Source organism: Zootoca vivipara, chromosome 10, assembly GCF_963506605.1.
Source record: "Zootoca vivipara chromosome 10, rZooViv1.1, whole genome shotgun sequence".
NCBI lineage: Eukaryota > Metazoa > Chordata > Lepidosauria > Squamata > Lacertidae > Zootoca > Zootoca vivipara.
The window spans coordinates 72,056,137-72,080,285 of record NC_083285.1 but is presented as its reverse complement, the minus strand read 5'-3'; the positions used below and the strand labels follow the sequence as shown (position 1 = coordinate 72,080,285).

Genomic DNA, 24,149 nt, shown 5'->3' with positions numbered 1-24,149 from the left:
ACAACAGGGGGAGCTGACCTGGAATAAATACAAGTGGCCTTGACCACTGAGGAAGACCCCTTTGGTGTGTGTCAAAAACACAATTGGTCTCTAGTCATTGTTTGGCCCATTGGGTTGATATATAGGCATCATTCTAGACAGATATACATCACTGTGTTTCAATAATTTTATTCACATTTCAATTGTATGTTGGTGTTTTTTTATTTAAATGTGGGTTTAAATAAATGTGGGAATTCCTGGACATATCCTCTTTTTGGGGTCCTACATGCCCATCCAGGGGGAATTTTACATTTTACAGTAAATGTCCTGGATTTGGGATTTTAAAAAATGTGCAGGGGGTGTGTGCTCTGGTTTAGGCTTTGGTGGGGGCACAGGTGACCTGGCTCTGGCTTGGCGGTGGTGGTGATTGCTCTAAAAAATCTCAAAAACTTTTTGTGCCCATGTTTCTTGAAATACAGCAACCCTAGTATAATAAATTATCAAACCAACAGCACCACAGACTGATTTCAATGGGATCGAATTGTGCATAAATGAGTTGGAAAGCAGCCTATGCACTTGGACTCTATGCTGGATTACAAGGGGGTGGGTGCTTCTTAGAGAAACCTCTTTCTGTGCTTCTAAACACATTGACCTTTCTTCCCTGCAGGAGATCCCAAGCACAGAATGCCATGGGACTTGCAAATGAGACTATGGTGACAGAGTTCATCTTGATTGGGTTATCCGAATACCCCAGAGCTCAAACCATCTTTTTCTTCTTCCTCTTGGTAGTCTACCTCACTAGCTTTCTTGGTAATGGCCTCATTATCATGCTAATCATTATGGACCCCAGGCTTCATACTCCCATGTATTTCTTTCTGTGTGCTCTGTCTTTTATTGACATCGCCCTCATCAGCAATACAGTTCCAGAGGTCTTGGTCAACTGCTTCATTTACAGGCCTACAATTTCCTTCTACAGATGCCTGTCCCAGATGTACATTGGTCTATTACTTGTCTCCACTGAGTGTGTCCTGCTTGCACTCATGGCATACGACCGCTTTGTGGCTATATGCCAGCCCTTGCACTACATGAAGATCATGAGCTGGAAATGTTGCCTTTGCCTCGTGGCTGCATCTATGGGCTTTCCTTTCCTGATAACTCTGATCAATGCACTGTTGCGGCCGACTGACTTCTGTGGCCAAAATGTCATCCATCATTTTGCATGTGAGCTGGAGTCATTCCTCAAACTGGCTTGCTCTGACATTCATGCTAGTGAGCTCTTTATGCAAGCTGCCAGCATCTCCATTTTAATACCTCCCTTTGGTTTCATAGTTGTGACATATGGGCGCATAGGCCTGGCTGTACTGCGCATCCGTTCAGCACAGGGTCGCAAGAAAGCCTTTTCCACCTGCAGCTCTCACCTTGCTGTCGTCAGTGTCTTCTATGGCACAATCATGATCATGTACTTGAGGCCACAAGGGAAATCGGTTTCTGAAAAGGACAAGCTCATATCTGTAGCATATGGAGCTTTGACACCTATGCTCAACCCTTTGATATACAGCCTGAGAAACAGGGATGTGAAGGGTGCCTTTTGGAAACTGGCTGGAAGGAAAATATCAGAATAAGTATCAATTGCATTTGATAGTGGCTAATTTCTGATAACAAGAGGAAGTTGTGGTACAGAAGAAGAAGAAGAGTTTGGATTTGATATCCAGCTTTATCACTACCCTAAGGAGTCTCAAAGTGGCTAACAATCTCCCTTCCTTCCCACAACAAACACTCTGTGAGGTGAGTGAGGCTGAGAGACTTCAGAGAAGTGTGACTAGCCCAAGGTCACCCAGCAGCTGCATGTGGAGGAGCAGAGACGCAAACCCAGCTCACCAGATTATGAGTCCACCGCTCTTAACCACTACACCATGCTGGCTCTCTCAGTGAGACAAATTACACCCTTACTGTAGAGTCACTTGAAGCAAATTAACATTTCCTGTTCAACTTGAGTAATTTCTGTGATTAAAATTGTGAAGGTTCTCAAGTCTGACAACCAGGCAGACACCTCTGCTGCTCTATGAAAAGCCTCCCAGCTTAACTATGCCTTCCAAACTTAGGCACACATGAAAAAAGAGATAGACTTATTCAGTATAGGAGAAAGCCAGTTGAGGAGGAACAGTGTGAAGTTGTCCTTTTGTTGAACAAAATATTCCAATGTGACCAATGTTGCCTGTCTTGAGGAATGCTTAGCAAACAAGTTTTCAGTCTCGTTTCTCTTCTTTTTCGAATTCCATGGCATCTTTACTCCTCCCACAGCTCTATTTCTATGTCCAGGAGCACAACATGTTTACTCAGCCCACAGAGGTGATTTGCTATCCTCACTCTGCCTTGTCTGCAGGGTGGAAAGGGAACTGTCCAAGCATGCCAGATGCATAGCTGCCAAGTTATCCCTTTTTTTCAGGGATTTTCCATTATGCTGAATAGGCTTCCTCGCGAGAAAAGCAAAAACTTGGCAGCTATGGCCAGATGTTCTCAGGAACCGGGCCTGCTCGCCAGAGATAGCTGCCCCAACCTTCCTTCCCACTGTCTGCTTCCAGAAGACAACCACTGGAAAAAACCCCAGACCTACGTGTATGTGTGTGTGTGTGTGTGTGTTGAGTATCAGTTCACTAGGCTTCAAAAAACCTGAATTTTTAAAATGTCTCTACTTTTGACGCATATAGGAGACCTTCAAGCCAGGCTATCCTAATCTTTTACTATGAGCGGTTACTGTATCTTTGTCTCACAAAAACACATTCCAGAGTGTCTGCATAAGAAAGGGAGGCGTGCCTTGCTCCATGTCCTAAACTCCCTTTCTTAAACCCATATAAGGAAAGTTACAGGTAGGTAGTCGTGTTGGTCTGCTGTAGTCAAAACAAAATAAAGAAATTCCTTCCAGTGGCACCTTAGAGACCAACTAAGTTTGTTATTGGTATGAGCTTTCGTGTGCATGCACACTTCTTCAGATCTAGAAAGCTCATACCAATAACAAACTTAGTTGGACTCTAAGGTGCCACTGGAAGGAATTTTTCAATATAAGGAAAGGAATGCAAAGGGGTCATGTGCAGCGAGGTGCTGCTTAGAGAGAGTTCTTTGTGTGCTTGCTTAATGTATATGCAATTAAGGAAAGACCATAAATGGTATGCTAATAGGGTGATTTAGCCTAGCATAGGAGGGATTTTGCCGCAGTTTATGCATATGTAGTGCCTTAAATTTATGCATATGTATGGAGTAACAGACCCGGTAATGGACAGAACAAAAGGTAACAAAAAGAAAAAAGATAACAAACTTCCAAGAAATTTCTCAGAAATGATGCAAAATCTTGAATTGATAGACTCCTGGAAATTTAAACATCCTACCCAGAAGGACTATACGTACTTCTCCTCTGTATATAAAACGGCATCTAGAATAGATACTATAAGGACACCGAAGGAATTGATATCTAGAATCGAAAAAGTAGAAATACTACCTAAGATCCTGGAAGATCATAACCCAATTAAAATTATAATAAAGGGGAAAAACCAATATGCTGCAAAGAAATGGAGGATGAATGTATTTTTACTAAATAATGAAAAATTGTACAAGGGGCCTCTAAATTAATGAAAGAATACTTCGACATAAATGTAAATGATGAGGTAGATATAAGAACTGTATGGGATGCGGGAAAAGCGGTGATACGGGGCTACTTTATCCAACAAAATTCAATCCAAAAAAAAAAAAGAGAGAGAAACTCAAAGTGAATTTATTGGAGGAAATAAGAAATAAGGAAAAAATGTTATATAAAACAGGAAGAAAGGAAATCAATCAAGAATTAATAATTTTAAAGACAAAATATGAAAACATGGTTGATCAAGAGATGGAACGCCAAATTCAATATTGAAAATATAGGAATTTCAAATGGGCAAATAAAGTGTGAGGGACAAGGGATACAGGGAAGTCCCTCCCATCTTAAGTTCCAGCCCATCCCCAAGCGCTGGGGAGAGCAGGGAGAGCTCTGCCTCCAGCGGAGAGTCAGGAAGTGGTGTCCGAGGCTCAGGCAAGGTTGCGGAGCCCATGCCCCAGGTGGGACAGGAAGGTGTGAGCACGGGGGGGGGGGAGGCCAATTCCCCCAACTCCGGAATTGAGACGCAAACGTAGGGGGAAGAGGTTGGGTCTCCCAAAGCTTCTTTGCTGGAAGAAAACGCGCCAATCTCCATTCGGAGGTTCTGACACCTCACCGTAAGCATGTATATAGATCGTTCTGACCACTGTAAATAATCAGCACTCAATAAAAGTCTAAAAAGACTATGCTGCGAGGAGTCGTTACTCTAGAGTAGCCACATCAGCACCTCTGACACCAAGCAAATTATTAGCATGGAAAATAAAGAAGCGACAAAATCAAAAATTTATAAATAGATTAAAAATCCAGGAAGAAATCGTTGACAAACCCCAAGATATAGTGAAACAATTTGAAAATTATTATAGGATTTTATATCAAAATGAAGATTCGGCTATAATTGAGATTGAAAAGTTTTTGGAAAAATATAAAGTGCCCCAAATATCACCGGAAAAAATAAAATAAAAAAATTAAATAAAATTATTAAATCAAGAAATTACCGAAAATGAGATCAAAGCAAGTGTTACAGGAAATAGGTTTTTCCTACTTTCTTCAGTTTAAGCTGGAATTTTGCTATAAGAAGCTGATGATCTGAGTTACAGTCAGCTCCAGGTCTTGTTTTTGCTGACTGTATAGAGCTTCTCCATCTTTGGCTGCAGAGAATATAATCAATCTGATTTCGATGCTGCCCATTTGGTGATATCCATGTGTAGAGTCGTCTCTTGTGTTGTTGGAAAAGAGTGTTTGTGATGACCAGCTTGTTCTCTTGACAGAACTCTATTAGCCTTTGCCCTGCTTCATTTTGAACTCCAAGGCCAAACTTGCCAGTTGTTCCTTTTATCTCTTGATTCCCTACTTTAGCATTCCAATCCCCTGTAATGAGAAGTACATCCTTCTTTGGTGTCATTTCTAGAAAGTGTTGTAAGTCTTCATAGAATTGGTCAATTTCACTTTCTTCAGCACCGGTAGTTGGTGCATAAACTTGGATTACTGTGATGTTAAAAGGTCTGCCTTGGATTCGTATCGAGATCATTCTATCATTTTTGAGATTGCATCCCATTACAGCTTTTGCCACTCTTTTGTTGACTATGAGGGCCACTCCAAATAGGAATACAAGAAAATATTTATAATTCAAAAAAATTGTCATTATGTTTTGCTCTTGTTTCTGTTTGATGTTTTGTTATTAATTGGTGTTTATTTTGTTTAGTTTTACTTTCCTTGTTTGTACATACAACCTAGCAGTTCGAAAGCACGTCAAAATGCAAGTAGATAAATAGGAACCGCTACAGCAGGAAGGTAAACGGCGTTTCCATGTGCTGCTCTGGTTTGCCAGAAGCGGCTTTGTCATGCTGGCCACGTGACCTGGAAGCTGTACGCCGGCTCCCTCGGCCAATAATGCGAGATGAGCGCGCAACCCCAGAGTTGGTCACGACTGGACCTAATGATCAGGGGTCCCTTTACCTTTACCTTACCTTTGTTTAGTTTTACTTTCCTTGTTTGTACATACAATGTACAGATTATGTTGAATCTTATATGATTATAATTTTATATGATTTACTATTATTCATTTCTCTTTTCTTTTTCTTCTCTTTCTTCTCTTCTTTTTTTTCTGTGTATTTTCTTCTTTCTGTTTATGTTATTGGTGATGTTTTGACTTGTAATGCTGATCTGTAATGTTGAAACATAAAAATAAAAGCTATGCAAAAAAATTATGTGTGAGGGACAGGGGATATCGCGAAGTCCCTCCCCTCCTGAGTTCAAGCCCGTCCCCGAGCAAAGGGGAAAGCAGGGAGAGTTCCGATTCCAGTGGGGAAGCAGGAAGTCGTGTCCGAGGCTCAGGCAAGGTAGAGGAGCCAGGGTCCCAGGTGGGACAGGAAGGGGCAAGCAAGGGGGGAAGACCCATCCCTCCAACTCCAGAATTACGCAGGAAGAGGAGGGGCAAGAGGATGGGTCTGCCAAAGCTTTTGTGTTGGAGAAAGACGCGCCAAAAGCCATTAGGAGGTTCTGAAACCGACTGACAACATCGCTCCGTGTAAATAGCAATGACTTGAGCACTGTAAATACGCAGCACCAATAAAAGAATAAAATGCAGAGCTGCGTAGCGTCGTTACTCTGAAGTAGTCCACTCCGGCCACTGTGACAGCAACCTCCTAATCATTTTTGGGCTACTTCGGAGTTGCCGGGATGAGCGTGTCCGAGGCGGAGAAGTGGCGGCAGATCGCTGAGCAAGCCCAGCTAGAACTGCAACAGCTGTCGCTGCAGGCGCAGGGAGAATTGAAGGCAGCTAAAGAGGAGACTAAGAAGGTCCAGGACGACCGGCTACAACTTGCGGAACAGGTGAGAGAGCTCCAGGAAAAAGAGCAGCATTTAAGGGCGGTGGCGGTAGACCTCCAAAACAAGCTGGATGCAGAGAAAAACAAGGCGGGAGGGGCTCCCCAAGTCCAAGTGCTGCCAGGAAGGAGAGCAGGGACCCTTGTAAGCAAGTTCAATGGAGACCCGAAGGAGTTTCAGGGCTTTGAGACTGAGATCGTGTATGCTCTTGAGCTGCACCAGAATGAGTTCCCCGATGATGAGCACAGAGTAGCGTTTATTGTGGAACATCTCACCGGAGCAGCCAGGGAGTGGCTAAGACCATTAATCGCAACCAAGAATCCTTGCATGAAAAATGTCCAACAATTTCTAGAAGGTTTGAGGACGATGTATTCGTCCGATAGTCATTTGGACCAGACTAAGGAGGAACTGCATAATTTACGCCAAGGAAATATGACAGTTCGCGCATATTGGGCGAAATTCACCATGCTGGTGCACAGACTGGGGTGGGTTTTGGATTCGCCTCCCATGCAAGCTGCGTTTTACTTGGGTTTGAGCGAGGAGGTGAAGGATGAACTCTCGAGAGGTCCAAAGCCCAGTACTATGGATCAGCTGAGCAAAGCAGCTCTGGCGGTGGGGGTGAGGCAGGAATCCCGGTGGAACGACAAGCAAGCGACGCGCGCAAAGCGGGCTTGGTTCCCACGGTCGCAGGAGAAGCCACTCCCTCAACAACCCTTTCAGGCCACGCCTGGAGCCAGCCAGGACCAGGAGCCCATGCAGATTGATAGCGCGCGCGCGCGGGCTTTTCAAACCCCAGCGGCGCCAAGACGCAAGGAGGGAAGGGGCGGGAATTGCTTTCTCTGCAACTCACCCCAGCATCTCGTCAGAGACTGCCCACATCGCAGGGAGTGGCAAGGAAAGGCGGGAACGGTGGTGCCCTCCCCCACTGACGCAGCACCACAGCAGGGAAACGGGAAAGCCTGGCTGCAGGAGACAAGGGGCAGCAGCCAGGCACAGTCAGCAGACAACAGCCCCAGCCCGCCCACCCGCACAGAGAGGTGCAGAGCCAGCCCACCCCTCCCAGAGCAGGAGTGGTTCTAGAAGTGACGCTAACGCTCCCAAATGGCTATCCCCTGACGGTCCTCGCCTTAATTGACAGTGGGGCGTCCGCCAACTTCTTCTCGAGAAGCTTTGCAGAAGAGCACCAAATCCAGCTTTTGCAGTTGGATTTTCCTCTGCACGTAGCAACCATTGACGGCAGGGAGCTGCTGGGCGGGGCCATCACACATCAAACCCCCCCCATGAGAATGACGGTGGGAAGGCACTCAGAGACACTGGCGTTCAACGTCACCACCATCTCAGACCCCCCCATCGTCTTGGGCATGAGCTGGCTGGCGCGCCACGACCCCTCCATCAGTTGGCACCAGAGGTGCATCACGTTTGGGTCAGACTTTTGTCTGGACCATTGCATGCAGCACCAACCAGGGGAGGGGCCTCCGATAGCCACGGTGGCCACCATGCATATCAAAGGGGGTGAGGCAATACCCAAGCAGTACTGGGACCTGCAGGAGGTCTTCAGCGAAGCGGAGTCCGACCACCTACCCCCGCACAGGCCTTTTGACTGCCAGATCAACCTGGTGCCAGGGGCGACGATACCCCCAGCCAAGCTGTACGCCATGTCAGACCAGGAGCTGGAGGATCTGCGCGCTTTCATCGACAAGAACCTCAAGCGGGGGTTCATAAGGGAAAGCAAGGCAGCAGGGGGCAGCCCGGTCTTCTGGGTGGACAAGAAAGACACGCAACAGCGCCGTCTTGTGGTGGACTTTAGACGGCTGAATTCGGTGACAGAGCCCGTGGCTTTCCCCATGCCCAGAGTGGATGATCTCCTGACAGCGGCACGCAGGGGCACGATTTTCACCAAGCTGGACCTAAGGGGGGCGTACAACTTGATCAGGATCCGGGAAGGAGATGAATGGAAAACCACGATGTTCACGCCTCTGGGCTCTTTTGAATATCTGGTGATGCCCTTCGGTTTGCAAGGGGGCTCAGCATGCTTCCAGGCCTTCATGCACCACGTCCTGGGGTCCCTCCTCTTCAGGAAATGCTTGGTCTTCCTAGATGACATCCTTATCTACTCGAATGACCCAGTGCAGCATGTGAAAGATGTCAGAGAGGTGTTGCAACGCCTGAAGGAGAACCACCTGTATGTGAAGCTGGAGAAGTGCAAGTTTCACACCAAAGAGGTGGACTTCCTGGGCTACAAGCTGTCAGACAAGGGGCTGGCGATGGACAAGGACAAGGTGCAGGCCATCCTGGACTGGCACAGCCCCAGGACGCGCAAAGATGCCCAACGCCTACTAGGCTTCGCTAACTTCTACAGGAAGTTCATCAAGAACTTCTCTCGCGTTACGGCTCCCATCACGGACTGCCTGAGAGGCAAGCAGAAGTTCAAGTGGACACCAGAGGCGCAAGCAGCGTTCGAAAGCCTCAAGAGAGTGTTCGCCTCAGACCAAAACCTGTTCCATGTGGTGCAGGACGCGCCCCTACGCATTGAGACAGATGCTTCTGAAAAAGCTGTGGGCGCAATTTTGTTGCAACTGGACGCCAACAGGGAGTGGCGACCCTGTGCCTTCTTCTCCAGGAAGCTGACACAGCCTGAACGCAACTACACAGTGTTTGATAGGGAACTTCTTGCGATCTACGCTGCGTTCCAGCACTGGCGACACTTCCTGGTGGGCGCGAAGCACCCCATCCAGGTGTGCACAGACCACAAGAACCTGGAGTTCTGGAGAACTGCCAGGGTGCTCAACCAGCGGCAGATACGGTGGGCAGAGTTCTTCTCGAACTTCAACTTCTCCATCCACTACATCCCGGGGGAGCAGAATGTCAGGGCGGATGCCCTCTCCCGCAAGCCAGAGTACATGGAGGAGGAGGCGCCACCAGCCCCAAGGCACATTTTCCCCCCGTCGGCATGGTCCTGCGGAGCAGCTGTGGTGAGCGAGGCAGAACTCACAGCACTGACGGCAGCGGATGAATTTGCCAACCGCATCTTCAGAGAACTGAGAGGGGGGAGGGAGCAGGCACAAGACTTTGCAGAACGCAGAGGGCTGCTTTTCTACAAGGGTGCGCTGTACCTACCCACCACCCAGCTTCGACGTACGGTCCTCAAGCAGATGCACGACAACCCTACAGCGGGGCATTTTGGAAGGGACAAAACCGCTCACCTAGTCATGAGACACTTCTGGTGGCCAGGGGTGCGGGAAGATGTTCGAGACTATGTAAGGGGCTGTACCACCTGCCAGCGGGCGAAGGTGGTCAGAGCAGCGCCACCAGGGTTGCTGGAGCCCTTAGCCACACCACACAGGCCGTGGGAAGTGGTGTCCATGGACTTCATCACAGATCTGCCTTCGTCCAGGGGTAAGACTGCAGTGTTGGTGGTGGTGGACCTTATGTCCAAAATGTGTCACTTTATACCGTGTGCCAGGGCAGTCTCGGCAGAAGAGACAGCCAAACTGTTTGTTGATCACATTTTCAGACTGCATGGATTCCAGGGTGGAAAGGGAACTGTCCAAGCATGCCAGATGCATAGCTGCCAAGTTATCCCTTTTTTTCAGGGATTTTCCATTATGCTGAATAGGCTTCCTCGCGAGAAAAGCAAAAACTTGGCAGCTATGGCCAGATGTTCTCAGGAACCGGGCCTGCTCGCCAGAGATAGCTGCCCCAACCTTCCTTCCCACTGTCTGCTTCCAGAAGACAACCACTGGAAAAAACCCCAGACCTACGTGTATGTGTGTGTGTGTGTGTGTGTTGAGTATCAGTTCACTAGGCTTCAAAAAACCTGAATTTTTAAAATGTCTCTACTTTTGACGCATATAGGAGACCTTCAAGCCAGGCTATCCTAATCTTTTACTATGAGCGGTTACTGTATCTTTGTCTCACAAAAACACATTCCAGAGTGTCTGCATAAGAAAGGGAGGCGTGCCTTGCTCCATGTCCTAAACTCCCTTTCTTAAACCCATATAAGGAAAGTTACAGGTAGGTAGTCGTGTTGGTCTGCTGTAGTCAAAACAAAATAAAGAAATTCCTTCCAGTGGCACCTTAGAGACCAACTAAGTTTGTTATTGGTATGAGCTTTCGTGTGCATGCACACTTCTTCAGATCTAGAAAGCTCATACCAATAACAAACTTAGTTGGACTCTAAGGTGCCACTGGAAGGAATTTTTCAATATAAGGAAAGGAATGCAAAGGGGTCATGTGCAGCGAGGTGCTGCTTAGAGAGAGTTCTTTGTGTGCTTGCTTAATGTATATGCAATTAAGGAAAGACCATAAATGGTATGCTAATAGGGTGATTTAGCCTAGCATAGGAGGGATTTTGCCGCAGTTTATGCATATGTAGTGCCTTAAATTTATGCATATGTATGGAGTAACAGACCCGGTAATGGACAGAACAAAAGGTAACAAAAAGAAAAAAGATAACAAACTTCCAAGAAATTTCTCAGAAATGATGCAAAATCTTGAATTGATAGACTCCTGGAAATTTAAACATCCTACCCAGAAGGACTATACGTACTTCTCCTCTGTATATAAAACGGCATCTAGAATAGATACTATAAGGACACCGAAGGAATTGATATCTAGAATCGAAAAAGTAGAAATACTACCTAAGATCCTGGAAGATCATAACCCAATTAAAATTATAATAAAGGGGAAAAACCAATATGCTGCAAAGAAATGGAGGATGAATGTATTTTTACTAAATAATGAAAAATTGTACAAGGGGCCTCTAAATTAATGAAAGAATACTTCGACATAAATGTAAATGATGAGGTAGATATAAGAACTGTATGGGATGCGGGAAAAGCGGTGATACGGGGCTACTTTATCCAACAAAATTCAATCCAAAAAAAAAAAAGAGAGAGAAACTCAAAGTGAATTTATTGGAGGAAATAAGAAATAAGGAAAAAATGTTATATAAAACAGGAAGAAAGGAAATCAATCAAGAATTAATAATTTTAAAGACAAAATATGAAAACATGGTTGATCAAGAGATGGAACGCCAAATTCAATATTGAAAATATAGGAATTTCAAATGGGCAAATAAAGTGTGAGGGACAAGGGATACAGGGAAGTCCCTCCCATCTTAAGTTCCAGCCCATCCCCAAGCGCTGGGGAGAGCAGGGAGAGCTCTGCCTCCAGCGGAGAGTCAGGAAGTGGTGTCCGAGGCTCAGGCAAGGTTGCGGAGCCCATGCCCCAGGTGGGACAGGAAGGTGTGAGCACGGGGGGGGGGGAGGCCAATTCCCCCAACTCCGGAATTGAGACGCAAACGTAGGGGGAAGAGGTTGGGTCTCCCAAAGCTTCTTTGCTGGAAGAAAACGCGCCAATCTCCATTCGGAGGTTCTGACACCTCACCGTAAGCATGTATATAGATCGTTCTGACCACTGTAAATAATCAGCACTCAATAAAAGTCTAAAAAGACTATGCTGCGAGGAGTCGTTACTCTAGAGTAGCCACATCAGCACCTCTGACACCAAGCAAATTATTAGCATGGAAAATAAAGAAGCGACAAAATCAAAAATTTATAAATAGATTAAAAATCCAGGAAGAAATCGTTGACAAACCCCAAGATATAGTGAAACAATTTGAAAATTATTATAGGATTTTATATCAAAATGAAGATTCGGCTATAATTGAGATTGAAAAGTTTTTGGAAAAATATAAAGTGCCCCAAATATCACCGGAAAAAATAAAATAAAAAAATTAAATAAAATTATTAAATCAAGAAATTACCGAAAATGAGATCAAAGCAAGTGTTACAGGAAATAGGTTTTTCCTACTTTCTTCAGTTTAAGCTGGAATTTTGCTATAAGAAGCTGATGATCTGAGTTACAGTCAGCTCCAGGTCTTGTTTTTGCTGACTGTATAGAGCTTCTCCATCTTTGGCTGCAGAGAATATAATCAATCTGATTTCGATGCTGCCCATTTGGTGATATCCATGTGTAGAGTCGTCTCTTGTGTTGTTGGAAAAGAGTGTTTGTGATGACCAGCTTGTTCTCTTGACAGAACTCTATTAGCCTTTGCCCTGCTTCATTTTGAACTCCAAGGCCAAACTTGCCAGTTGTTCCTTTTATCTCTTGATTCCCTACTTTAGCATTCCAATCCCCTGTAATGAGAAGTACATCCTTCTTTGGTGTCATTTCTAGAAAGTGTTGTAAGTCTTCATAGAATTGGTCAATTTCACTTTCTTCAGCACCGGTAGTTGGTGCATAAACTTGGATTACTGTGATGTTAAAAGGTCTGCCTTGGATTCGTATCGAGATCATTCTATCATTTTTGAGATTGCATCCCATTACAGCTTTTGCCACTCTTTTGTTGACTATGAGGGCCACTCCAAATAGGAATACAAGAAAATATTTATAATTCAAAAAAATTGTCATTATGTTTTGCTCTTGTTTCTGTTTGATGTTTTGTTATTAATTGGTGTTTATTTTGTTTAGTTTTACTTTCCTTGTTTGTACATACAACCTAGCAGTTCGAAAGCACGTCAAAATGCAAGTAGATAAATAGGAACCGCTACAGCAGGAAGGTAAACGGCGTTTCCATGTGCTGCTCTGGTTTGCCAGAAGCGGCTTTGTCATGCTGGCCACGTGACCTGGAAGCTGTACGCCGGCTCCCTCGGCCAATAATGCGAGATGAGCGCGCAACCCCAGAGTTGGTCACGACTGGACCTAATGATCAGGGGTCCCTTTACCTTTACCTTACCTTTGTTTAGTTTTACTTTCCTTGTTTGTACATACAATGTACAGATTATGTTGAATCTTATATGATTATAATTTTATATGATTTACTATTATTCATTTCTCTTTTCTTTTTCTTCTCTTTCTTCTCTTCTTTTTTTTCTGTGTATTTTCTTCTTTCTGTTTATGTTATTGGTGATGTTTTGACTTGTAATGCTGATCTGTAATGTTGAAACATAAAAATAAAAGCTATGCAAAAAAATTATGTGTGAGGGACAGGGGATATCGCGAAGTCCCTCCCCTCCTGAGTTCAAGCCCGTCCCCGAGCAAAGGGGAAAGCAGGGAGAGTTCCGATTCCAGTGGGGAAGCAGGAAGTCGTGTCCGAGGCTCAGGCAAGGTAGAGGAGCCAGGGTCCCAGGTGGGACAGGAAGGGGCAAGCAAGGGGGGAAGACCCATCCCTCCAACTCCAGAATTACGCAGGAAGAGGAGGGGCAAGAGGATGGGTCTGCCAAAGCTTTTGTGTTGGAGAAAGACGCGCCAAAAGCCATTAGGAGGTTCTGAAACCGACTGACAACATCGCTCCGTGTAAATAGCAATGACTTGAGCACTGTAAATACGCAGCACCAATAAAAGAATAAAATGCAGAGCTGCGTAGCGTCGTTACTCTGAAGTAGTCCACTCCGGCCACTGTGACAGCAACCTCCTAATCATTTTTGGGCTACTTCGGAGTTGCCGGGATGAGCGTGTCCGAGGCGGAGAAGTGGCGGCAGGTCGCTGAGCAAGCCCAGCTAGAACTGCAACAGCTGTCGCTGCAGGCGCAGGGAGAATTGAAGGCAGCTAAAGAGGAGACTAAGAAGGTCCAGGACGACCGGCTACAACTTGCGGAACAGGTGAGAGAGCTCCAGGAAAAAGAGCAGCATTTAAGGGCGGTGGCGGTAGACCTCCAAAACAAGCTGGATGCAGAGAAAAACAAGGCGGGAGGGGCTCCCCAAGTCCAAGTGCTGCCAGGAAGGAGAGCAGGGACCCTTGTAAGCAAGTTCAATGGAGACCCGAAGGAGTTTCAGGGCTTTGAGACTGAGATCGTGTATGCTCTTGAGCTGCACCAGAATGAGTTCCCCGATGATGAGCACAGAGTAGCGTTTATTGTGGAACATCTCACCGGAGCAGCCAGGGAGTGGCTAAGACCATTAATCGCAACCAAGAATCCTTGCATGAAAAATGTCCAACAATTTCTAGAAGGTTTGAGGACGATGTATTCGTCCGATAGTCATTTGGACCAGACTAAGGAGGAACTGCATAATTTACGCCAAGGAAATATGACAGTTCGCGCATATTGGGCGAAATTCACCATGCTGGTGCACAGACTGGGGTGGGTTTTGGATTCGCCTCCCATGCAAGCTGCGTTTTACTTGGGTTTGAGCGAGGAGGTGAAGGATGAACTCTCGAGAGGTCCAAAGCCCAGTACTATGGATCAGCTGAGCAAAGCAGCTCTGGCGGTGGGGGTGAGGCAGGAATCCCGGTGGAACGGCAAGCAAGCGACGCGCGCAAAGCGGGCTTGGTTCCCACGGTCGCAGGAGAAGCCACTCCCTCAACAACCCTTTCAGGCCACGCCTGGAGCCAGCCAGGACCAGGAGCCCATGCAGATTGATAGCGCGCGCGCGCGGGCTTTTCAAACCCCAGCGGCGCCAAGACGCAAGGAGGGAAGGGGCGGGAATTGCTTTCTCTGCAACTCACCCCAGCATCTCGTCAGAGACTGCCCACATCGCAGGGAGTGGCAAGGAAAGGCGGGAACGGTGGTGCCCTCCCCCACTGACGCAGCACCACAGCAGGGAAACGGGAAAGCCTGGCTGCAGGAGACAAGGGGCAGCAGCCAGGCACAGTCAGCAGACAACAGCCCCAGCCCGCCCACCCGCACAGAGAGGTGCAGAGCCAGCCCACCCCTCCCAGAGCAGGAGTGGTTCTAGAAGTGACGCTAACGCTCCCAAATGGCTATCCCCTGACGGTCCTCGCCTTAATTGACAGTGGGGCGTCCGCCAACTTCTTCTCGAGAAGCTTTGCAGAAGAGCACCAAATCCAGCTTTTGCAGTTGGATTTTCCTCTGCACGTAGCAACCATTGACGGCAGGGAGCTGCTGGGAGGGGCCATCACACATCAAACCCCCCCCATGAGAATGACGGTGGGAAGGCACTCAGAGACACTGGCGTTCAACGTCACCACCATCTCAGACCCCCCCATCGTCTTGGGCATGAGCTGGCTGGCGCGCCACGACCCCTCCATCAGTTGGCACCAGAGGTGCATCACGTTTGGGTCAGACTTTTGTCTGGAACATTGCATGCAGCACCAACCAGGGGAGGGGCCTCCGATAGCCACGGTGGCCACCATGCATATCAAAGGGGGTGAGGCAATACCCAAGCAGTACTGGGACCTGCAGGAGGTCTTCAGCGAAGCGGAGTCCGACCACCTACCCCCGCACAGGCCTTTTGACTGCCAGATCAACCTGGTGCCAGGGGCGACGATACCCCCAGCCAAGCTGTACGCCATGTCAGACCAGGAGCTGGAGGATCTGCGCGCTTTCATCGACAAGAACCTCAAGCGGGGGTTCATAAGGGAAAGCAAGGCAGCAGGGGGCAGCCCGGTCTTCTGGGTGGACAAGAAAGACACGCAACAGCGCCGTCTTGTGGTGGACTTTAGACGGCTGAATTCGGTGACAGAGCCCGTGGCTTTCCCCATGCCCAGAGTGGATGATCTCCTGACAGCGGCACGCAGGGGCAAGATTTTCACCAAGCTGGACCTAAGGGGGGCGTACAACTTGATCAGGATCCGGGAAGGAGATGAATGGAAAACCACGATGTTCACGCCTCTGGGCTCTTTTGAATATCTGGTGATGCCCTTCGGTTTGCAAGGGGGCTCAGCATGCTCCCAGGCCTTCATGCACCACGTCCTGGGGTCCCTCCTCTTCAGGAAATGCTTGGTCTTCCTAGATGACATCCTTATCTACTCGAATGACCCAGTGCAGCATGTGAAAGATGTCAGAGAGGTGTTGCAACGCCTGAAGGAGAACCACCTGTATGTGAAGCTGGAGAAGTGCAAGTTTCACACCAAAGAGGTGGACTTCCTGGGCTACAAGCTGTCAGACAAGGGGCTGGCGATGGACAAGGACAAGGTGCAGGCCATCCTGGACTGGCACAGCCCCAGGACGCGCAAAGATGCCCAACGCCTACTAGGCTTCGCTAACTTCTACAGGAAGTTCATCAAGAACTTCTCTCGCGTTACGGCTCCCATCACGGACTGCCTGAGAGGCAAGCAGAAGTTCAAGTGGACACCAGAGGCGCAAGCAGCGTTCGAAAGCCTCAAGAGAGTGTTCGCCTCAGACCAAAACCTGTTCCATGTGGTGCAGGACGCGCCCCTACGCATTGAGACAGATGCTTCTGAAAAAGCTGTGGGCGCAATTTTGTTGCAACTGGACGCCAACAGGGAGTGGAGACCCTGTGCCTTCTTCTCCAGGAAGCTGACACAGCCTGAACGCAACTACACAGTGTTTGATAGGGAACTTCTTGCGATCTACGCTGCGTTCCAGCACTGGCGACACTTCCTGGTGGGCGCGAAGCACCCCATCCAGGTGTGCACAGACCACAAGAACCTGGAGTTCTGGAGAACTGCCAGGGTGCTCAACCAGCGGCAGATACGGTGGGCAGAGTTCTTCTCGAACTTCAACTTCTCCATCCACTACATCCCGGGGGAGCAGAATGTCAGGGCGGATGCCCTCTCCCGCAAGCCAGAGTACATGGAGGAGGAGGCGCCACCAGCCCCAAGGCACATTTTCCCCCCGTCGGCATGGTCCTGCGGAGCAGCTGTGGTGAGCGAGGCAGAACTCACAGCACTGACGGCAGCGGATGAATTTGCCAACCGCATCTTCAGAGAACTGAGAGGGGGGAGGGAGCAGGCAAAAGACTTTGCAGAACGCAGAGGGCTGCTTTTCTACAAGGGTGCGCTGTACCTACCCACCACCCAGCTTCGACGTACGGTCCTCAAGCAGATGCACGACAACCCTACAGCGGGGCATTTTGGAAGGGACAAAACCGCTCACCTAGTCATGAGACACTTCTGGTGGCCAGGGGTGCGGGAAGATGTTCGAGACTATGTAAGGGGCTGTACCACCTGCCAGCGGGCGAAGGTGGTCAGAGCAGCGCCACCAGGGTTGCTGGAGCCCTTAGCCACACCACACAGGCCGTGGGAAGTGGTGTCCATGGACTTCATCACAGATCTGCCTTCGTCCAGGGGTAAGACTGCAGTGTTGGTGGTGGTGGACCTCATGTCCAAAATGTGTCACTTTATACCGTGTGCCAGGGCAGTCTCGGCAGAAGAGACAGCCAAACTGTTTGTTGATCACATTTTCAGACTGCATGGATTACCTTTAAGGGTTATTTCGGATCGTGGCCGCCAATTTGTTTCCAGGTTCTGGCGGCGGCTCATGAACCTCCTGCAGGTGGAGGTCAGCTTGTCGACGGCTAGACACCCGCAGACCAACGGACAAGCGGAGAGGGTCAACGCCATTCTGCAGCAGTACCTGAGATGCTACGTCAGCCAGCGGCAAACGGACTGGGTGGATCGCTTGCCACTAGCAGAATTTGCCTACAACAATGCAGTGCACGTCTCCACAGGGGTGTCGCCCTTTAAGGCCAATTACGGGCGCGACCTCAGATCTTTCCCAGAGAGGGAGAGGGAGGAGGAGGAGGAGGAGGGCCCACAGGCTGAGGATTGGGCAGAGGAACTGGAGACGGTGCACCAGCAGCTCAGAGAACACTTGGAGAGGGCCAAGGAAGCGTACAAAAAGGGGGCAGATCGCCACAGGCGACAAGGGGAGGTCATCAGGGTGGGGGACAAGGTGTGGTTGTCCTCGGAGGGCCTTCCCACCAGAGGGAGGTGCAAAAAGCTGGCACCCAAAAGGCTGGGCCCCTTCACGGTCACGCAACAGGTAAACCCGGTGGCATACAGGCTGGCACTGCCAGAGGACATGAGGGTGCATCCAGTGTTTCATAGATCGCTGCTGTCGCCGTACAGGGAAAGCAGCAGGCTCCGAGACAGCGAACAAACCCCCGAGGGAGGGGGGGAGAGGGAAGGCAGGGAGCAACTCAATGAGGCCACGGCCATCCTGGATTCAAGGTGGGGGGTGGGGGGACTGGAGTACCTCATGGCATGGGAGGATGCTCCACCGTCCCAGAATGAATGGGTCCCAGCCACTCAGATACAGGAGGAATTCTTGGTGGAAGAATTTCACGCCCTCTTTCCCCACAGACCCAAGCCCTGGCACATGGAAAGGGAGGGGGAGGAGGAGGAGGCACGGGAGAGCAGCTCACCATGGCGCTGGGAAGCGGAGTTTGAGGAACCAGAGGATGAGGTATGGGTGTCACCGAGATCCACCCAGTCAGAGGAAGGAGCAGATTGGCAGAACGTTTTTACCCCCACCAGCTCTGACGCCACGGACTTTTTGGGATTCCCGTCCGCCCAGGCGGAAGGGGGGGGCTCGCAGGACTGGGGGGAGGTATTCACACCAACGGGCTCGGAGAGCACTGAGTTCTTAGGCTTCCAGTCGTCACCGACACATGGGGGGGGCCTGGGGAGGGGTGAAGGAGAGCTTGGGAGGGGGGTGGATGTGAGGGACAGGGGATATCGCGAAGTCCCTCCCCTCCTGAGTTCAAGCCCATCCCCGAGCAAAGGGGAAAGCAGGGAGAGTTCCGATTCCAGTGGGGAAGCAGGAAGTCGTGTCCGAGGCTCAGGCAAGGTAGAGGAGCCAGGGTCCCAGGTGGGACAGGAAGGGGCAAGCAAGGGGGGAAGACCCATCCCTCCAACTCCAGAATTACGCAGGAAGAGGAGGGGCAAGAGGATGGGTCTGCCAAAGCTTTTGTGTTGGAGAAAGACGCGCCAAAAGCCATTAGGAGGTTCTGAAACCGACTGACAACATCGCTCCGTGTAAATAGCAATGACTTGAGCACTGTAAATACGCAGCACCAATAAAAGAATAAAATGCAGAGCTGCGTAGCGTCGTTACTCTGAAGTAGTCCACTCCGGCCACTGTGACATTATGCATATGTAGTGCCTTAAGAGGGACGCAGGTGGCGCTGTGGTCTAAACCACTGAGCCTAGGACTTGCTGTTCAGAAGGTCAGAGATTTGAATCCCTGTGACGGGGTAAGCTCCCGTTGCTTGGTCCCTGCTCCTGCCCACCTAGCAGTTTGAAAGCATGTAAAAGTTCAAGTAGATAAATAGGTACCGCTCTGGCGGGAAGGTAAACGGCGTTTCCGTGTGCTGCTCTGGTTCGCCAGAAGCAACTTAGTCATGCTGGCCACATGACCCGGAAGCTGTACGCCGGCTCCCTCGGCCAGTAAAGTGAGATGAGCGCCGCAACCCCAGAGTTGCCCGCAACTGGACCTAACAGTCAGGGGTCCCTTTACCTTTACCTTTACCTAGTGCCTTAAGAGATAACAGAAATGTATATATGAAGGAGCCCCTCCCTTTTCTCAGGGCTCAGACTTTGGAACTAGCCAAGCAATAAAACTTTTGTTATTCCTCATTCTCTGCGTGGAGTTTTCTTTCAGCCCAAACGCTGCTGTTTTGCAACACTACTGTTTCAGAATAATCCTATGGAAAGACACAGGGCAGGGCCTAGAGGCCAGACTTAGATCTTATGTAATAATGTATATTTCTCTCTTACTTGTTTCTTTTGTTGGTTGTATAATCCTTATAATGAAGCCATAATTACTTTTGTTTATGATTATCTACCTTATGATAGAATATAAAAAATAAAACTATACATACATTCAAAAACCTGTATTTTGTCAATGATTCTTAAAGGAATTGTATGCTTGTGAGGGGCATACATTCCATCAAATGAAAGATTGGAGGAAAGAATAATGAGGCAGAAGAAAAGTAAATTGGTTGCTAATATGTTGATGATGCTGACCATATAATTTCCCTCCTTCCTACAGTGTTCATAATATAGTCTTATTTAGATTATGAAATAATAATCAAGTCCAAAACGTTAATGTGAAGTATGTTCCCCCTGGGTTCAATTACATACCATTCCTTGCGGGATTCACCTCTGGGCTTATCTTGCTTACTCCAGAAGGACCTACAATACAAATGCAGCTTACAAAAAAGGGAAAGAAAATGAGAGCAAAATACTTACCTTCTTTATCTCAAGGGCTAAGCAGGAGACTTTTCAGTTTACACGGAAGTGAACTAGATTTCAATTCATTTCCCTGACCTTAAAAACAAACATCACTCTCTTAACACCAACTTTCGTGTCACAATTTCTTTGTGTTCTGGCTCTGTGATGTATTTTGGAGAGCATATTGTCAGTCAGATCAACATTAGGAGAAGTATCACCAGGTAAGCATTTTAGTGAAAAGGGGATGGCCATGCTTTGATTTCTCAATACTACTCAATTCATACTGTTTCGAACACTTGGCCTGATGAAGAATAGAGGCATAACTATTCAGGGCTTTGGGAGTAAGTGAGCTTATTATCTGCATGTAATGCTACAGCTGTACAGTTCAGATTCAATAGCTCTATAGCAGGGACAGGGAACACCTGGCCCTCCAAATGCCGCTAAACTACAATTCCCATCAGCCCCAGCAAGTCAAGCTGGTTTGTGCGACTACCTACAATTGAGATGGCAATCCTATCTTAATTCTTCTTTCTTTATTTTCTTGATTAGCTGACTAAAGAGAACTGAAAGGTTAGGAGAAATTTGTATTAAAAATTTATTTTGGGAAATGAGCCACCTATACTTAAAACTACTGTACAAGTTTACAACTTCTAACTGAGAGTGGAGGCAAAGCATTTCCACAGTGGGTGGTTTGTTTGGGTTTTTTGTCCTTCAAATGCATACTCAGATATTTGTGGATGAGTTTATGACTTTCACAAGATTATTATTTTTTTACAGAGTATCTACTGAAGAAGGAATGGATATCTGAGTGTTCATTCCAGATAACCTTTTTGATTTCTTAGATGTGCATTAATGTGGGTTTTGAATTTCAGAAAATTATTATTTAAAGGTAGTTGTAGTAGTAGTCAGTTATCATCTTGCCTTCTACGAAAGTTTCTCAGGGCAATATACCCTAAAAATAGCACACAAAAAGAAGTGTGCATGCACACGAAAGCTCATACCAAAATAAAAACTTAGTTGGTCTTTAAGATGCTGCTGGAAGGATTTTTTTATTTTGTTTCGACTATGTCAGACCAACACGGCTACCTACCTGTAACACACAGCAGGTATCTTCAAAACTCAAAGCAAAGCAAAGCAAAACAGGCACTCATGGTCCTTACATTTGTCTTGGCTATGTCTTCTGTCTTGGATAGAGCAGTTTTTTAGGGATGACCAAAATCACATCCCTCCTGCTGTGACATATTTCTAAACATTTCATTCTTTTCACCCTGCAGGAAAATGTTATGGCTGCTGCAAATGAGACTGTGGTCACTGAGTTCATCTTAATTGGATTTTCAGAATACCCCCGAGGTCAGGCTGTATTCTTTGGGTTCCTCTTGATTGCCTACCTCATCAGTGTACTTGGCAATGGACTTATTATCCTGCTGAGTATAAAGGACCCTGACCTTCATACTCCCATGTATTTCTTTCTTTGTGTCCTCTCCTCACTTGACCTTATCCTTACTAACAATGCACTTCCAGATATCTTGGTCAACTGCTTCATTTACATGCCCACAATTTCCTTCTCTAGATGCCTAACACAGATGTACATTGGTCTGTTAGTTGTCGCAACAGAATGCATCATCCTGGCCATCATGGCATATGACCGCTTGGCAGCTATATGCCAACCCTTATACTACATGCAGATCATGAGCTGGAGAGTTTGCATAGCCCTGGTGGCTGTCTCTGTAGCATTTTCCTTTCTCAACACCCTAGTCACTGTCCTGTTACAACCTAGTGACTTCTGTGGCCAACACATCATCGACCACTTTGCATGTGAGTTACAATCATTCCTCAAGTTGGCTTGCTCAGATACACATATCAGTGAGTTATTTATGCATATTTCCAGCCTTTTTCTCCTAATACCACCCTTTGGTTTCATAGTTGTGACATACGGGCGCATAGGCCTGGCTGTACTGCGCATCCGTTCAGCACAGGGTCGCAAGAAAGCCTTTTCCACCTGCAGCTCTCACCTTGCTGTCGTCAGTGTCTTCTATGGCACAATCATGATCATGTACTTGAGGCCACAAGGGAAATCGGTTTCTGAAAAGGACAAGCTCATATCTCTAATGTACGGAGCTTTGACACCTATGCTCAACCCTTTGATATATAGCCTGAGAAACAGGGATGTGAAGGGTGCCTTTTGGAAACTGGTTGGAAGGAAAATATCAGAATAAGTATCAAAACATTATGAAAAGGCCATAGCTTTCAATTACTATTATTAGCATAGGTCTGATCTGAAGATACTTGAGGGGGAAAGATGTCCTTCACCCATATTTTATTTGATAATGACATTTAACCAGCCCCTGTTCCAGTATAGCTCTCAGCTCTGTTAACCAGTTTCCCTCCCAGAGATTAATGTCCCCTAGAAGTGTCCCCCCCCCATCTACATCCAGAATTGAAGGAAACTGCAGCAAGAGGTGACAGCTCTGGACTTGACCTACTTTGAAACCTTTTCCAAATCATATAAATGTTTTGAGTGATAGTTTCATTAAATAACTGTATGTTCTCTCCTATTTTTATGCCATAGGGATTTTTTTATTTCAGCAGATAAAACATTTTGTTTCATTTTTGTTGAAAGCAAATTTTGCAAGCCATTTTTTAATATTCTGAGCATGGCTGTGTTGTAATAGCATTATATGTTAGGAAATATCAAACCACCTAATATTTGTTGACAAAATCTTTTTGATGTACTTCTGAGTTTCCTGCATTCCCATAAAAAACTTAGATACTACTATTTTCATTCAATTAGAATAGAATCATAGAGTTGGAAGAGACCACAAGGGCCATCCAGTCCAACCCCCTGCCAAGCAGGAAACACCATCAAAGCATTCCTGACAGATGACTGTCAAGCCTATGCTTAAAGACCTCCAAAGAAGGAGACTCCACCACACCCCTTGGCAGCAAATTCCACTATTGAACAGCCCTTACTGTCAGGAAGTTCTTCCTAATGTTTAGGTGGAATCTTCTTTCTTGTAGCTTGAATCCATTGCTCTGTGTCCGCTTCTCTGGAGCAGGAGAAAACAACCTTTCACCCTCTTCTATACGACATCCTTTTATATATTTGAACATGGGTATCATATCACCCCTTAACCTTCTCTTCTCCAGGCTAAACATACCCAGCTCCCTAAGCCGTTCCTCATAAGGCATAGTTTCCAGACCTTTGACCATTTTGGTTGCCCTCCTCTGGACACGTTCCAGCTTGTCAGTATCGTTCTTGAACTGAGGTGCCCAGAATTGGACACAGTACTCCAGGTGAGGTCTGACCAGAGCGGAATACAGTGGTACTATTACTTCCCTTGATCTAGATGCTATACAGTACTCCTATTGATGCAGCCCAGATGCTGGCTATTTGATACTGATGCTGGCTATTTGTTTGAATTCCTCCCTGGTGGTTTCCCCCCTTTTCCATTTTTTGTACATATCCCTTTTAAATCTTAACTCAGTTAAATGTTCTTTAGATAACCACCCTGGCTTCAGGGCCGTCTCTAGGTAGAGTCCCAGTGGCGCGAGGCGCCAGGGCACCGGGCCGGTAGGCTGGGCGCTGCGCAGCAAAGCCGCGTGGAAGCGCCAGGGCGTGCAACCGGCTTGAGACTGCCCTGCCTGGCTTCTTTAGGCACCTCCCATGTTTCCGTCTCATTGGTATTGCCTGAAGTTGTGCTTTTAATATCTCCCTTTTTACAAACTCCCAACCATCATGAACTCCCTTCCCTTTTAGTATTTCTGTCCATGGGATCTCACCCAGCATTTCCCTAAATTTTCTGAAGTTGGCTTTCTTAAAGTCTAGGATTTGAGTCTT

At 47.3% G+C, this 24,149-nt stretch overlaps 2 protein-coding genes across 2 annotated transcripts; both read left to right on the top strand.

Moving 5' to 3' along the window:
• Window positions 1-668: 668 nt before the first annotated feature.
• LOC118083853 (olfactory receptor 13H1-like) lies at window positions 669-1,601 on the top strand. Its single transcript, XM_035113270.1, has one exon. It carries the CDS (start codon window positions 669-671, stop codon window positions 1,599-1,601), a length of 933 nt encoding a protein of 310 aa, XP_034969161.1.
• A 19,993-nt stretch (window positions 1,602-21,594) lies between these two features.
• On the top strand, window positions 21,595-22,527 carry LOC118083273 (olfactory receptor 13H1-like). The gene has a single exon (XM_035111937.1). It carries the CDS (start codon window positions 21,595-21,597, stop codon window positions 22,525-22,527), a length of 933 nt encoding a protein of 310 aa, XP_034967828.1.
• Window positions 22,528-24,149: the final 1,622 nt, after the last annotated feature.